Genomic DNA, 12,177 nt, shown 5'->3' with positions numbered 1-12,177 from the left:
TTTATTTATAAGTAAAATAATTATTTTATCATCGCAAATATGTCCCTCCAAAAATCCCAACTCTTAATTGAAAACAGGTAAAAAAGTTAATTCCTTTCATTAACTAACTAAGGTTAAGTGTTTTAATCTATAATTAACTAATTTTTTCTAACAGATCCTAATGATAGAAATATATATAAAAATATTTAAATTTTTGTAGGAGCAATATATAAAAGTTGAACTTTACAGGATAATTTGCAGTTCACTCAGAAACTTGTATGAAATTAATCCAAATAAAAATCTTTTGGATCATGGTAATTAAATTGTTCCTCCGGAGTATTGTAATGCCAGGTTATTATTGCTATAAATAGGCGTCGTAGAGAACTCCTTGTGACGAAGGAAACAGATAGTAAAGAGATTGAAATTGGAATTTGGTGATTTTTTTTTTTTTTTGGGGGTATTTGACGAAGACGATGTCGTGCACCGTAGCGACGATCGCGAGCTCCCCCGTGTTCTCCCCCTCGCGCATGCCCCTCTCGTGCAAGGGCTCCCCCGAAACCCTAACCCTAACCCTAGCACCCCACCATATCCAGGCGCCCGATGCCTCTCCGTGCTCGTCGCCCACCGCCCTCCGGTCGCGGTTCCAGAGGGGGGCGAGCGCGCTCCGGGCGACGAGGGCCATGGATTTCGATGCCTCGCCATCTCCGCCGAGGCCCTCGTGCTCGAGCGGGGGCGGGTCGCTGCTGAAGCGGAAGAGGCCCGCGCGGATCGACATACCCGCGGCGGAGGCCTTCGCCGCGGCGCCCGCGGGGTCGGATGGGCTCGGCGAGGTGGAGGCGGAGAGCGCGAGGTTCTCGGTGTATTGCAAGAGGGGGAAGAGGCGGTTGGAGATGGAGGATCGGCACCGCGCCTCGCTCGATCTCCGTGACGATCCCCAAATGGTACGTTTTCTAGGGTTTGATCCAATTTTTTTTTTTCATTTTATTTCGTTTTATTTTGAAAAATAAAAATTAACATGCGAAATATTCAAAATTTCCACTATTGGGGTCAATTTGTCTAATTTCATATTATTAGGAAGATATTAAATTAGTAAAAACGCGAAAAATTGTGGGCCAAGATGACTTTGAATGGTTCAAATGGGAGAAGTCGTGTCTCTTTCCGAGACAAGTTTGCATCTATTGGTAGATATTATAAAAAAAAAAAGGCGAAATCTTTGTTTTGATATGAAACTTTGTTATTTTTCTCGCACTATGGTCAAAGAAAAAAAAGTATTTTGTTCGCTCAAGTATGACTAGTTTTCAGAATTTTAGAAGCTGTGAAACGAGTGAAAAGGGGCAAAAACTCTGGGCATTCAAATGTATAAATCCTAGTTTATAATCATTGTCTTTAACCAAAAAGAGGTCAATTTAGTTGTTGATTCCTCGTTATTAATTGTAGAATTCTAAAATAGTTTATTTTCTAGTTGTTTTACATGATGCATCTAATTTTTCCATAAATTTTCAGGCATTTTTTGCTATTTTTGACGGCCACGGAGGAAAAAAAGCTGCGGAGTTTGCCTCCGAGAACATAGGCGAGCTCATAGTGGAGGAAGTGGAGAAGAGAGGCGGAGAGAGCTGTAGCGAGATAGAGGAGGCGGTTAAGATCGGGTATTTGAAGACCGACAAGGAGTTCTTGAAGGCGGAGGAGAGCGGAGGAACGTGCTGTGTGACGGCCTTGCTTCGGAAGGGTAATCTCGTTATTTCGAACGCGGGGGACTGCCGTGCTGTTCTTAGCAGGGCGGGGAAGGCCGAGGCCCTCACGTCCGATCACCGGCCGTCTAGGGCGGATGAGAAGGACCGAATTGAGAATCTCGTAAGTAAATTTAATTCGCAAAGCTTAATTCTTTCTCAATTTGGCATCTTAGAATTCATAGAATTTAAGTAAATTATCCAACTTACAATTTGTGTGGTAATATAGGTATCTATCTAGTTTTTTGTATACCTTGTGTTAAATTTGATTTTTTGAAACCTAGCATATGCATCTCATTCATTAGCGTAGATGTGTATTCTTTGGTTCTGAAGAGAAATATCAATAGACTATATAATATTTCTTCTCAAACTAGAATATTTCATGATGCAACTTCTTCAAGATAAGAAGCAACCAAATAGTTGCTCAGAAATGCAGATTTGCAGTATGTTTGGTACTCTCTCTTACCTATGTCGCAAGAATTAGTTGCTTATACTCTGGATCTTTTATGTTTTGCAGGGCGGGTATGTGGATTGCTACCGAGGTATATGGAGAGTGCAAGGCTCCCTCGCTGTATCCAGGGGGATCGGAGATTCGAGTCTTAAACAGTGGGTGATACCTGAGCCCGAGACGAAAACTCTGAAGATTACACCTGAATTCGAGTTCTTAATTCTAGCTTCCGACGGATTATGGGATACGGTAACAATTCCTCTCTCAAATGTCATCATCCTAAATGCCCATCTTTATTCTTCGGTTAAAATGTACGGCTAGCTCCCTCAGTTGTCCGGTCTATCTCGATGCCGTGGCTTAGTCCTAGGGCTCCGTCATTTAAATACTTTAGTCTCAAATATGCTCAAACATGGTTATTAAGTCACAGTATCGGGGTAGTACGGGATTTACCCATACATTTTCATTCCTGTAATTACCATTTTTATTCTTTTAAATTTGATCAGAAATATGACATTACTCTGTTTGCTATGTCTTTAGGTTAGCAATCAGGAGGCTGTAGATATTGCTCGACCGCTGTGTATGGAGAACGATAAATCCCCACTACTCTCAGCTTGCAAAGTACTCGCCAATCTATCTGCTTCGCGAGGCTCTCGGGATGATATCAGTGTCATGATAATACAGCTGCAGCATTTCATCTAAAGCCCGCGTGTTGATCGACTTATCTCGTGTAGCATTTAGCACATTTGACTTAGGGTCTAGATTTTGTTTTCGCGAGTAATTTTTAATTAACTTGCGACTTTTGTTTAGTTTGGATCAGAATAAAGGTTTATTCATCATTCTTTCTGTACTTAATCTGAGAAATGCTAATTGTAATAAACTGATGATGGCTGCTGACACCCACTGTTGTAAAAAGGCAGGAGGCAGGGTTTAATATCTTCATTTGTTCTTATTCTGACAATTAAGAAACATATCAGTCGAGTTGGGTGCCATTTATCGCGACTTGTGCTTTCTATTATTTGTTGCTATATTTTGTTGAGTAATGCTTCTATACTTTTTTTTTTTTGGTTACCGTTCATTCACGCCTATTCAACGGCTCAGATTTAGTTTTTTTAAAATTGTGACCTGCAATAGCAGGTCACTTTGGGAGAGGTACCGATTACCAGGTACCTCAAAAAAGAATATTTTTGTCTTTTAATACATGGGCAATTTAGTCATTTACATCTACTATATTTTTAAAATTTTTATTTTTTCTGTTTTCTTTTTCTCTCTCTATCTTTCCTTTCATAATTTGGTATTTCATATAAGGAAAATTTCAAATGATTTGACAATGTGATAATTGAATTTAAACTTTAAATAGTAATATGAAATTCCTCTAATTTAAATTTTACTTTTAAATTTAAAATTTAATATTATATTCAAATTTATATTTTAAAAATTTAAGTTTCATATAAATACTTTGAAATATGATAAACAGAAATAATTGTTTGAATTCTAGTCTTCTGGTTTGGATTTGGTTTTGGGTTTCGAAAAATTGGTCAGTTTTGAATTTGGATATGGATTTTTGAAATCCGTCGAGTTCGGAAATAAGTTTTGTGATTGTTAGTCAGATTCGAATTCAAATTCCTAACTATTTTTTTTCTCACCAATAATTCTAATCTTTTTAATTTATATGTTTAAAATTATATTTAAAATATTTATTAGCTCTAACAGTTAAATTATCATTTTGTTTAAAATATTTATTATCTTTATCAGTTTCGGTTCAATAGGTTAAAATCAGATTCTTGATAGAATAGGTTAAAATCTGATTAGTCAAATCAATCGGCTCAATCTAGTTTTTAAATCATTTAATTTAAAATTTAAATAGTAATATGAAATTCCTCTAGAGAAATCTAGTTGTAGAAATCTTACTCTCTAAGTTTTTTATGCATTATGTTTTAAACTGGTGCAAATAAACTGTATTTTAAATCTTGGTAGAATTTTAGTTTTTAAATAGTAATATGAAATTCCTCTAATTTAAATTTCACTTTTAAATTTTAAGTATTTAATTTTTTCTAAATTAATGCCTAATAATTGCATAAATTTGGTTAATCAATTAATTTTCTAAAGTAGTGCTAATTAATGCATAAATTTAGGACCTCAATTAATTAAAAGTTTCTTTAAATATTGTATTATTTAATTACCAAACTAATCTTGAATAAAAAAAATCTTAACCGTTGATTAATATAGTTATATTTTTACCCTCTATTAATCAACGGTTAAGATTTATTTATTTATTTTTTAAAAAAGTACCGAATCATTTCTCTATTTTGTTTTTAATTTTGAACACAATTGTATAAGCTGTACATAGGCAACTTGCTATTCTAAATATATTAGATATAGTAGGTTCGATTTTCACCTAAATAATAGATGAAAATTTTGTGCTCTTTGTGCCTCTAAAAAGTTACAATTAATTTTCAACATGTTTTAAACATTCTCGCAATTCCTCCATTATTCTTATCTGGAAGTAGATACTTCAAAAGGTGATAATACCTAAACAGGGCTTCAACAATAAACGCTTGAAGCCGAGCACTCAAGTCGAATCCAGAAACAACAAGCAAAAGCCTACCTTCTTTCTGATTCTAAGATTTAGAAAGCTTGAAGAAGCAAATCCAATAACATCATCCATGACAACATTTTATTTTATTAACATTAAATTCGGTGTTCCAAATAGATGCTCTAAATCATCCCAAACTGTCAGACAAAAATTTTATAGGCATCCGTCCTCAAACAACTTGATTAGAGACAAAAATTTTATTGGTATTTGTCCTCAAACAACTTGTTTAGGGGCTGAACTGATGGACGCCTTGTGGCGTGCAGGTGCCCATCCTGACCACCCCTTTCTCTCATCTGCTTTTCTCTCTCTCTCTCTCTCTAAAAAATCGGAGCCCACATTTTTTTTCCGTTTTCTGATGGGCGCCGCGTGCCGCATCGTTCCCAAACAAATAACATGCCCACAAAATTTTTATTCCAAACTGTCTAAGCCCGTTTTAAGATTATTATTATTATATACACTTTATAAAATTAATGTCATAATTAAAAATATTTTTTTTAACAAAAAAAAAATTGGTTAGCCTTTGGCGAAGGCTGTGCCTGGCCGTTTTCCCAACAAAAGCTGGCATACGCATCATGTGATGTATCATGTTGTGTCAAATGAAAAATTCTACTTTTGCATCCAAATATAAAAAATATAAATTTTATACTCATTCTAATTATTGAGTTGTATAAAATTTGTAAAACGTGGTGAGATTTATTTATAAGCTAAAAGCAGGGATCAAGTGTGGGGGTGTACAGTGACTCAGTGAGTTGTGCTCAAAGACTCTGTAACCTATTACGTTTTCAGGTGTACAGATCACGTTTATTAGGTCAAATTAATGAACACGAGTAATGACTTCACCCAAGGGACAAAAATTTTATGGTGACTGTCCCCAAACTATATCCCCAAACTAATAGTTTGGGGATCATGCTGATGGACACTATGTGGCCCATCTAATGACCACCCATGTAAGAAAAAAAAAAAAAAAACTTTAAAAATCCTCTCTGTGGTTTTGTACTTTTTCATTTTAGTACTATATGATTTAAAGTGTATTAAGTTAGTACCATATGGTTTTGCACTTTCTCACGTTAGTACCCTATAGTTTAAGGTGTATCAAGTTAGGACTGTGTAATTTTATTTTTGTATCAAGTTAGTACCATGTGATTTTATTTTTGAAAGTATCAAGTTAATACCCTGTGGTTTTATTTTTTCTTAATAAAATATTAAACCACAGATTACTAAAGTGAGAAAGTGGAAAACCATATGGTACTAACTTGATATACTTTAAACCACAGGGTACTAAAGTGAGAAAGTGCTAAACTACAGAGTACTAACTTGATACATTTTAGGAAAAATTTCAAAAAAACCCTCTGTGGTTTCACACTTTTTCATTTTAGTGCCCTATGGTTTAAAATGTATCAAGTTAGTACACTGTGGTTTCTCACTTTATCACTTTAGTACCCTGCGATTTAAAGTGTATCAAGTTAGTACCCTATAGTTTTGCACTTTATCACTTTAGTACCCTGTGGTTTCACACTTTATCACTTTAGTACCCCATAGTTTAAAAAACCACATGGTACTAACTTGATACAAAATTAAAACCACATGATACTAAAGTGATAAAGTGCAAAATCATATAATACTAACTTGATACACCTTAAACCACAGGGTACTAAAGTGATAAAGTGAGAAACCACAAGAAACTAACTTGATATATTTTAAACTACATGATACTAAAGTGAAAAAAATTGAAACCACAAGGAGGATTTTTTAAAGTTTTTCCTACATTTTAAACCACAGAGTATAAAAGTGAGAAAAAGTGAAACCACGAGGGGGTATTTGAAGTTTTCCAAAAGAAAATTGTCTTATACTTTGAGAGAGAGAGAGAGAGAGAGAGAGAGAGAGAGAGAGCAGCAGAGAAAGTGGAAGGGCGACCGTCGAGTCGAATGGACTACGTGGCGTCCCTATGCACCGTCCCCAAACTATTAGTTTGGGGACGTGCCCACAAAATTTTTATCCTCACCGAAGCCAAAAATAGGAAGTATAAAGTATAAACCAACCCATTCACCGACTCCTGTACGGAACTTCATTGGCTTCCTAAATAATTGGGCGGAGTGAGAGGGAGAGGGAGAAGGAGAGAGGAAGCGAACGAGGCGTCCCATCTCCCTCTCTTTGACTCTTCGTCTCTCCCACCTCCGACGATGCCGCCGCTGCCGATGCCTGAGGCCGGCGCAGATCCCGGCGAGGCGGCGGCGGCGGCGGTGCGGAGGAGGAAGAGGGAGGCGGGGGAGATTCCGGCGCACATGAAGGCGGTGGCGGGGTCGGTGGGGGGGGTGGTGGAGGCAGCATGCCTCCAGCCGATCGACGTGATCAAGACGCGGCTGCAGCTGGACCGCGGCGGCGCGTACCGCGGCATCCTCCACTGCGGCGCGGCGGTGGCGCGCACGGAGGGGGCGCGCGCGCTGTGGAAGGGGCTGACCCCCTTCGCCACCCACCTCACCCTCAAGTACGCCCTCCGCATGGGCTCCAACGCCCTCCTCCAATCCGCCTTCAAGGACCCCGCCTCCGGCCACCTCTCCCACCGCGCCCGTCTCCTGTCCGGCTTCGGCGCCGGCGTCCTCGAGGCCCTCCTCATCGTCACCCCCTTCGAGGCAAGCTCCCAAACCCTAGATTGTCCCCTCTTAATTTCCTGATCTCTGAAACGGGGCGTGTTAAATGCATACATAGATGTGATTTTTGGGCGATTTTTTTAAAACATTATGCTTGTAGTTGCACGAACGATCGATCGATGAGGCTTAATGTTGCTTGATGAAATGCCACTGAGGATTTTTAGGAGAATTTTGTGCCTTTAGGTAGTGAATGTGTGCTCTCTCTCTCTCTCTCTCTCTCTCGCTTTTTTTCTTTTCTTTTTTCTTTTTTTGAGGTCGTAGTGTTGAGATTTGGTTGATAGATATTCTGATTCTGAAAGAAGGTGAACTGTTTTGCTTGTGGTAGCTCTTCTCTTCCTATTGAGAAGATGAATGCATAGTTGGAAGACTAGTATTATTGTTTTTCATGTGCCACTAACTAACATAGATCCAGAGAAAAACGAATGATAAAAAGAAATAAATATAGAAAGAAGAGATTAAGATCTACTAGGTTTGGCAATTGCCAAAGATCGGGAGAGATGTATGAACCAAAAAACCAAGAGCTTTACGGTGTAACCCACCCCTCTTTTGTTCCCAGAAAAGCATCTAAAAAATTTACCAAAAGAACTTTTCGAAACCTTAATTAAAAAAGATAGATTAGGGAAGCACATAATTTCTGATCAAATTTCTTTATGCAGTCTCCTTGAAAAAAAACCAAATCGCACAAGCAATTGGCCGAGAACCTTTGCTTTGCTTCCGACGACCTTGAAGGCTTGAACCTCATTCCACATGTTAAGATGCTATGCACTATTTTTTTATTTAATTTTCTTTTTGCTGTGTTAGTACCTATGCCGTGCAACATCAATTTGCCACACCATGGCTCGAGTCTCAATGCATATGCATATATATATAAGTTTCATGAACCTACAGTAGTATTCCTAGTGCAAATTATATTCTTTTTCCCTGCAGGCCCCCGTTTTAAATTAATTAGAGCGCAACTTAACCCAACTCAGAATAGAAGTTGTGAGTAAGCACTATTGATCCACTTGATCCACAATGGGATAATTTCTTATCTCTTCAAATAATTTGCATAGACCTAGCCTATGTGCACCGAGCCAAATAATAACAAGAGAAGGCATAATTTTGTAACACGATATGCTGTAGTATATGACACGGGATTAACTCTTTTATATCGACATATCTTGAAGATGTACTTCTTCAAACAAAGTATGATTGCCCTGGAAAGATGAAACATATGTTTATATTTCTATATTGAATACTACTTCTGAGTGAACATTCAAACTAAACAGAAGTGAGCAAACATATATGCTCTGCGTAGAAGCCATGAACTTTGTCATAATATAACTTTGCCTCTAGAGAACACCTGATTTATGAAAATATAGCAACAATAGTCATATTGTGTGGTATTCCTAGGAGTAGATTATTATCCATTATTATTTTTTATTTTGGGTCATTAAAAAGCCATGGTATTTGTGCTCTGTTGATGCTGCAAATAATTTACCTAAAGAGTTTATGTGATCATGGGACAAAGCTATCAAGGCCTTCCTTTTGTATCTCAGCTTCTGTGATAATGTTTTGTGTTATCTACTGACATCGTTGGTTGATATGTGTGTGCAACTGGAGAAAGTAGATTCTGCCAACTTTCTTTAAACAGAGCAGACTACTTTCTCTAATCAAACGATATTGTTGCTGATTAACGTTGCATTGTAGATGCTTCTTAGAAACATTGCAGAAGTTCATTTCCTCAAGAAAAGTGAATGGGATTGCCAACTAGGAAATTGGTGCTTTGAGTCACATCTCATATTGTTTGAGTGCTAGCCACTTGTAGTGCTGGAATTTTCCTTGATTGTTATATGTTTATAAGTAGATACCTGTGCATTGAGGAAGTGGACATTAGTCTAATTTTTACCATTTTGTTACTTGGCACAAGTTTGTATTTGGTTTTAAGCAAGTGCAGCATGAGAGAGTAATTTTCTAAATATGGACGCAATATTGTGAGGATAGTATATAGTGTATTACTTATATCACCCTTTTCTAAATATGGACGCAACATGGATGCAATATGCATATCAAACTTTCATTTTTCCTCTTTAGTGATTGAATTTTGTTGGTTTATTCAGGAATGGAATTCTCTCTGCCTTTTTAGGGATGAAAGTTTAGGTTAGACAGGCAATTTCTTTCACAAAGACCCTGCTATGGCAATTTCTTTCACAAAGACCCTGCTATCACGATAACCAATACATATTATTTTTCAGCAAGTAATATTTTCCTACTGTTAAGGTATAAGTTGCATTTATCTTAAAGAGAAAAGGGTAAGATTAATTTGATAAACAAAAACCTTTAATTTTGTGATACTTGTTAAATTTGTTAATTTCCTTTAAATTTTTCTTTTCGTTATTTTATGTACACAGGAGGAGAACATTGGCATTCCCTGTAACGTCCATGAGACTTAACTGTTGTTGTTAATTAAATACAGGTGGTGAAGATCAGATTGCAACAACAAAGAGGACTGAGCCCCGAGCTTTTAAAATACAAGGGCCCCATACACTGTGCGAGAATGATCATTCGCGAAGAAGGCCTTTTGGGCCTGTGGGCTGGAGCTGCCCCAACAGTTATGCGTAACGGGACGAACCAAGCCGCCATGTTCACTGCCAAGAATGCATTTGACGTCGTTGTCTGGAAGAAGCACGAAGGCGATGGGAAAGTTCTTCAGCCATGGCAGTCTATGATCTCAGGCTTTTTAGCGGGGACGGCCGGGCCTATCTGTACCGGGCCTTTCGATGTGGTGAAGACAAGGCTCATGGCCCAAGGAAAGTCGGGTGGTGAGCGCAAATACAAGGGCATGGTTCATGCTATAAGAACGATTCATGCCGAAGAGGGGTTGCTTGCGCTATGGAAAGGATTGCTTCCTAGGCTTATGAGGATTCCTCCTGGGCAAGCAATCATGTGGACTGTTGCAGATCAAGTAACTGGATTCTATGAAAGGAGATATCTGCAGAGTGCTCACTTGTGATCTGCATTCTTCGCAGGTTCGTTGAACTTTGAAAATCCCTTTTCCTTCTCTTGTCCTCGTATGATCTTTTCACTCAACCGATTTGTTGACCGGATTTCGATCAGAGAAATGGTGGAGAAATCTCCATGGCGTATGATTGAGCTTTCATAGTTCTGAAAACTCTAGTCATTGTTATAGTTCAGAGGTATCCATATTGTTTGTTATATTGGTTGATTTCAAAATTTTGCTGCATTAGTATAATTGGCTTTTACCGGACTATTTCATTGTTTCAATAATCCGAAGCCTATGTAATCTTCCTTGGAGAGTTGCTTTGATCTCGCCTCTCTCTATTTGTATATGAACATTTTTGAGAGCCTCGAGAAAAATGGAAAAAAAAGACCCATTGGCTGAGAATCAACTTTGTTGTCTCTATGCTTTTTAGGGTTTTGCCTATGACTCATTTCTTATTCGGTGAGTGTTTTAATTCATAACACTCTTATAGCTTTTTCTGAGGCTCCTTTTCATATTTCTTTCAGTAGGCAACCTGGTACCTGTTATGTTACGCCGAAAGCCCATATATATATATATATATATATATATATATAGGCTTTATTTGGTGAGGTTTCTTGCCCCACTCTTGAGCTTTGTATCTTTTTGAGTGATCGTACATTTCTAGAAGTGAACGTACTTGATATTTGAGAACACATTTGCGACCTTGTTTACTACTTGATGATGCCATTATTAATTAGTCCTTTTATTATTTTGTTCTCCACATCTTTGTTCATGTATTACCATAAGAAATACTTTGTTTTTCACCCTATACAGAAAAGAATATACGTGACCGGACGCTGGCCCTAATCCGAATATACGATGTTCGAACTTGTTAGTTCTTCCAATTTGATTTCGGTTCGGATCTTCTTTTTTTTTTTTGAGAGAGTGAGAGATAGGTAGTATGCTACCCGCTTTGGATCTCATTTAGTTATTGTTCAGAACTTTTCAATTTAGTTTTTGTACGATTCCTATTAGATTTCTGCTAAGTGCTAGTAGAAACTAAATACGTATCAAGGAGAGTGTTTAAGAATATCAGTTTCGTATACCTTCAGAACAATGCATGCAGGGATGAGACCTCCTGCAAGACAAACAAGCAAACGCACCCTATGTTATGTTCCTGCCAGGGGGAGGAGGAAGGATGATGTCCAAATGCTTCCCCAAGACATTCGTTTATGAAAACCGGACCGGACCGGATCGGACCGGACCCGTGGTGCAAATTGTGGGCTCAGAAGCTTTTGTAGCCCTTCAGTTAGTATTAGCTGATACGCACGGACGCACCACGCGAGCTGTCTCCGCCTCGGAAGTGGGAACCCGAGAGATATTAATTAATGGTTAATTTACAGCTCCCTCCAATTCCCCAGAAATTATTGCTTGAACCAGGTCCACCATGTTTGCCCGAAACTGTAAAAAAAAATTGTATAGGCTTTAGATCATCAACTCTTCTACATAGGAAACAATAGTTTAAAAAGTAAGTAATTTTATAGAACTTGTTCGTTATAGGAGAAATATGGTTGCAGTAGTCGTCGGAATTCTCAACACGTAAACTGTTGTACTGTTTGTGAGGCCTAGTTTGATAATTGCGACGGTTAAATACAATCACTTTGATGTTTCAGTTAACTCGTATGCTAGACGATTGGAAAAAGGTTAGAAATATTTTGGAGTTTTCTTCTTCGATACAATAAAATGATGGTCGAAATCAACAACTATCGAGGAGAACATCGGACCGACCAATTACGTACCAAGTAGTTGCTGCCTGCATT

General features: G+C 38.0%; 2 protein-coding genes across 2 annotated transcripts; both read left to right on the top strand.

Annotated features, from left to right (window-relative positions):
• LOC109709591 (probable protein phosphatase 2C 32) lies at window positions 382–3,169 on the top strand. Its single transcript, XM_020231889.1, has 4 exons — window positions 382–920; window positions 1,483–1,830; window positions 2,224–2,403; window positions 2,692–3,169. The coding sequence occupies exons 1-4, from the start codon at window positions 453–455 to the stop codon at window positions 2,851–2,853; spliced, it is 1,158 nt and encodes a 385-aa protein (XP_020087478.1). The 5' UTR covers window positions 382–452; the 3' UTR covers window positions 2,854–3,169.
• On the top strand, window positions 6,764–10,819 carry LOC109709666 (mitochondrial succinate-fumarate transporter 1). The gene is made up of 2 exons (XM_020231990.1): window positions 6,764–7,377; window positions 9,851–10,819. The coding sequence occupies exons 1-2, from the start codon at window positions 6,928–6,930 to the stop codon at window positions 10,385–10,387; spliced, it is 987 nt and encodes a 328-aa protein (XP_020087579.1). The 5' UTR covers window positions 6,764–6,927; the 3' UTR covers window positions 10,388–10,819.

Source organism: Ananas comosus, linkage group 4, assembly GCF_001540865.1.
Source record: "Ananas comosus cultivar F153 linkage group 4, ASM154086v1, whole genome shotgun sequence".
Classification (NCBI taxonomy): domain Eukaryota; kingdom Viridiplantae; phylum Streptophyta; class Magnoliopsida; order Poales; family Bromeliaceae; genus Ananas; species Ananas comosus.
The sequence above is the reverse complement of the archived record's forward strand: the minus strand, read 5'-3'. Positions and strand labels throughout refer to the sequence as shown.

Excerpts from the sequence above, each read along its gene's own strand:
- LOC109709591 (XM_020231889.1), top strand. The coding sequence starts at position 453 with ATGTCGTGCACCGTAGCGACGATCGCGAGCTCCCCCGTGTTCTCCCCC. Across the intron at positions 1,831-2,223 it reads AGGACCGAATTGAGAATCTC|GGCGGGTATGTGGATTGCTA; the intron begins GTAAGTAAATTT and ends TATGTTTTGCAG. Across the intron at positions 2,404-2,691 it reads CCGACGGATTATGGGATACG|GTTAGCAATCAGGAGGCTGT; the intron begins GTAACAATTCCT and ends CTATGTCTTTAG.
- LOC109709666 (XM_020231990.1), top strand. The coding sequence starts at position 6,928 with ATGCCGCCGCTGCCGATGCCTGAGGCCGGCGCAGATCCCGGCGAGGCG. Across the intron at positions 7,378-9,850 it reads TCATCGTCACCCCCTTCGAG|GTGGTGAAGATCAGATTGCA; the intron begins GCAAGCTCCCAA and ends AATTAAATACAG.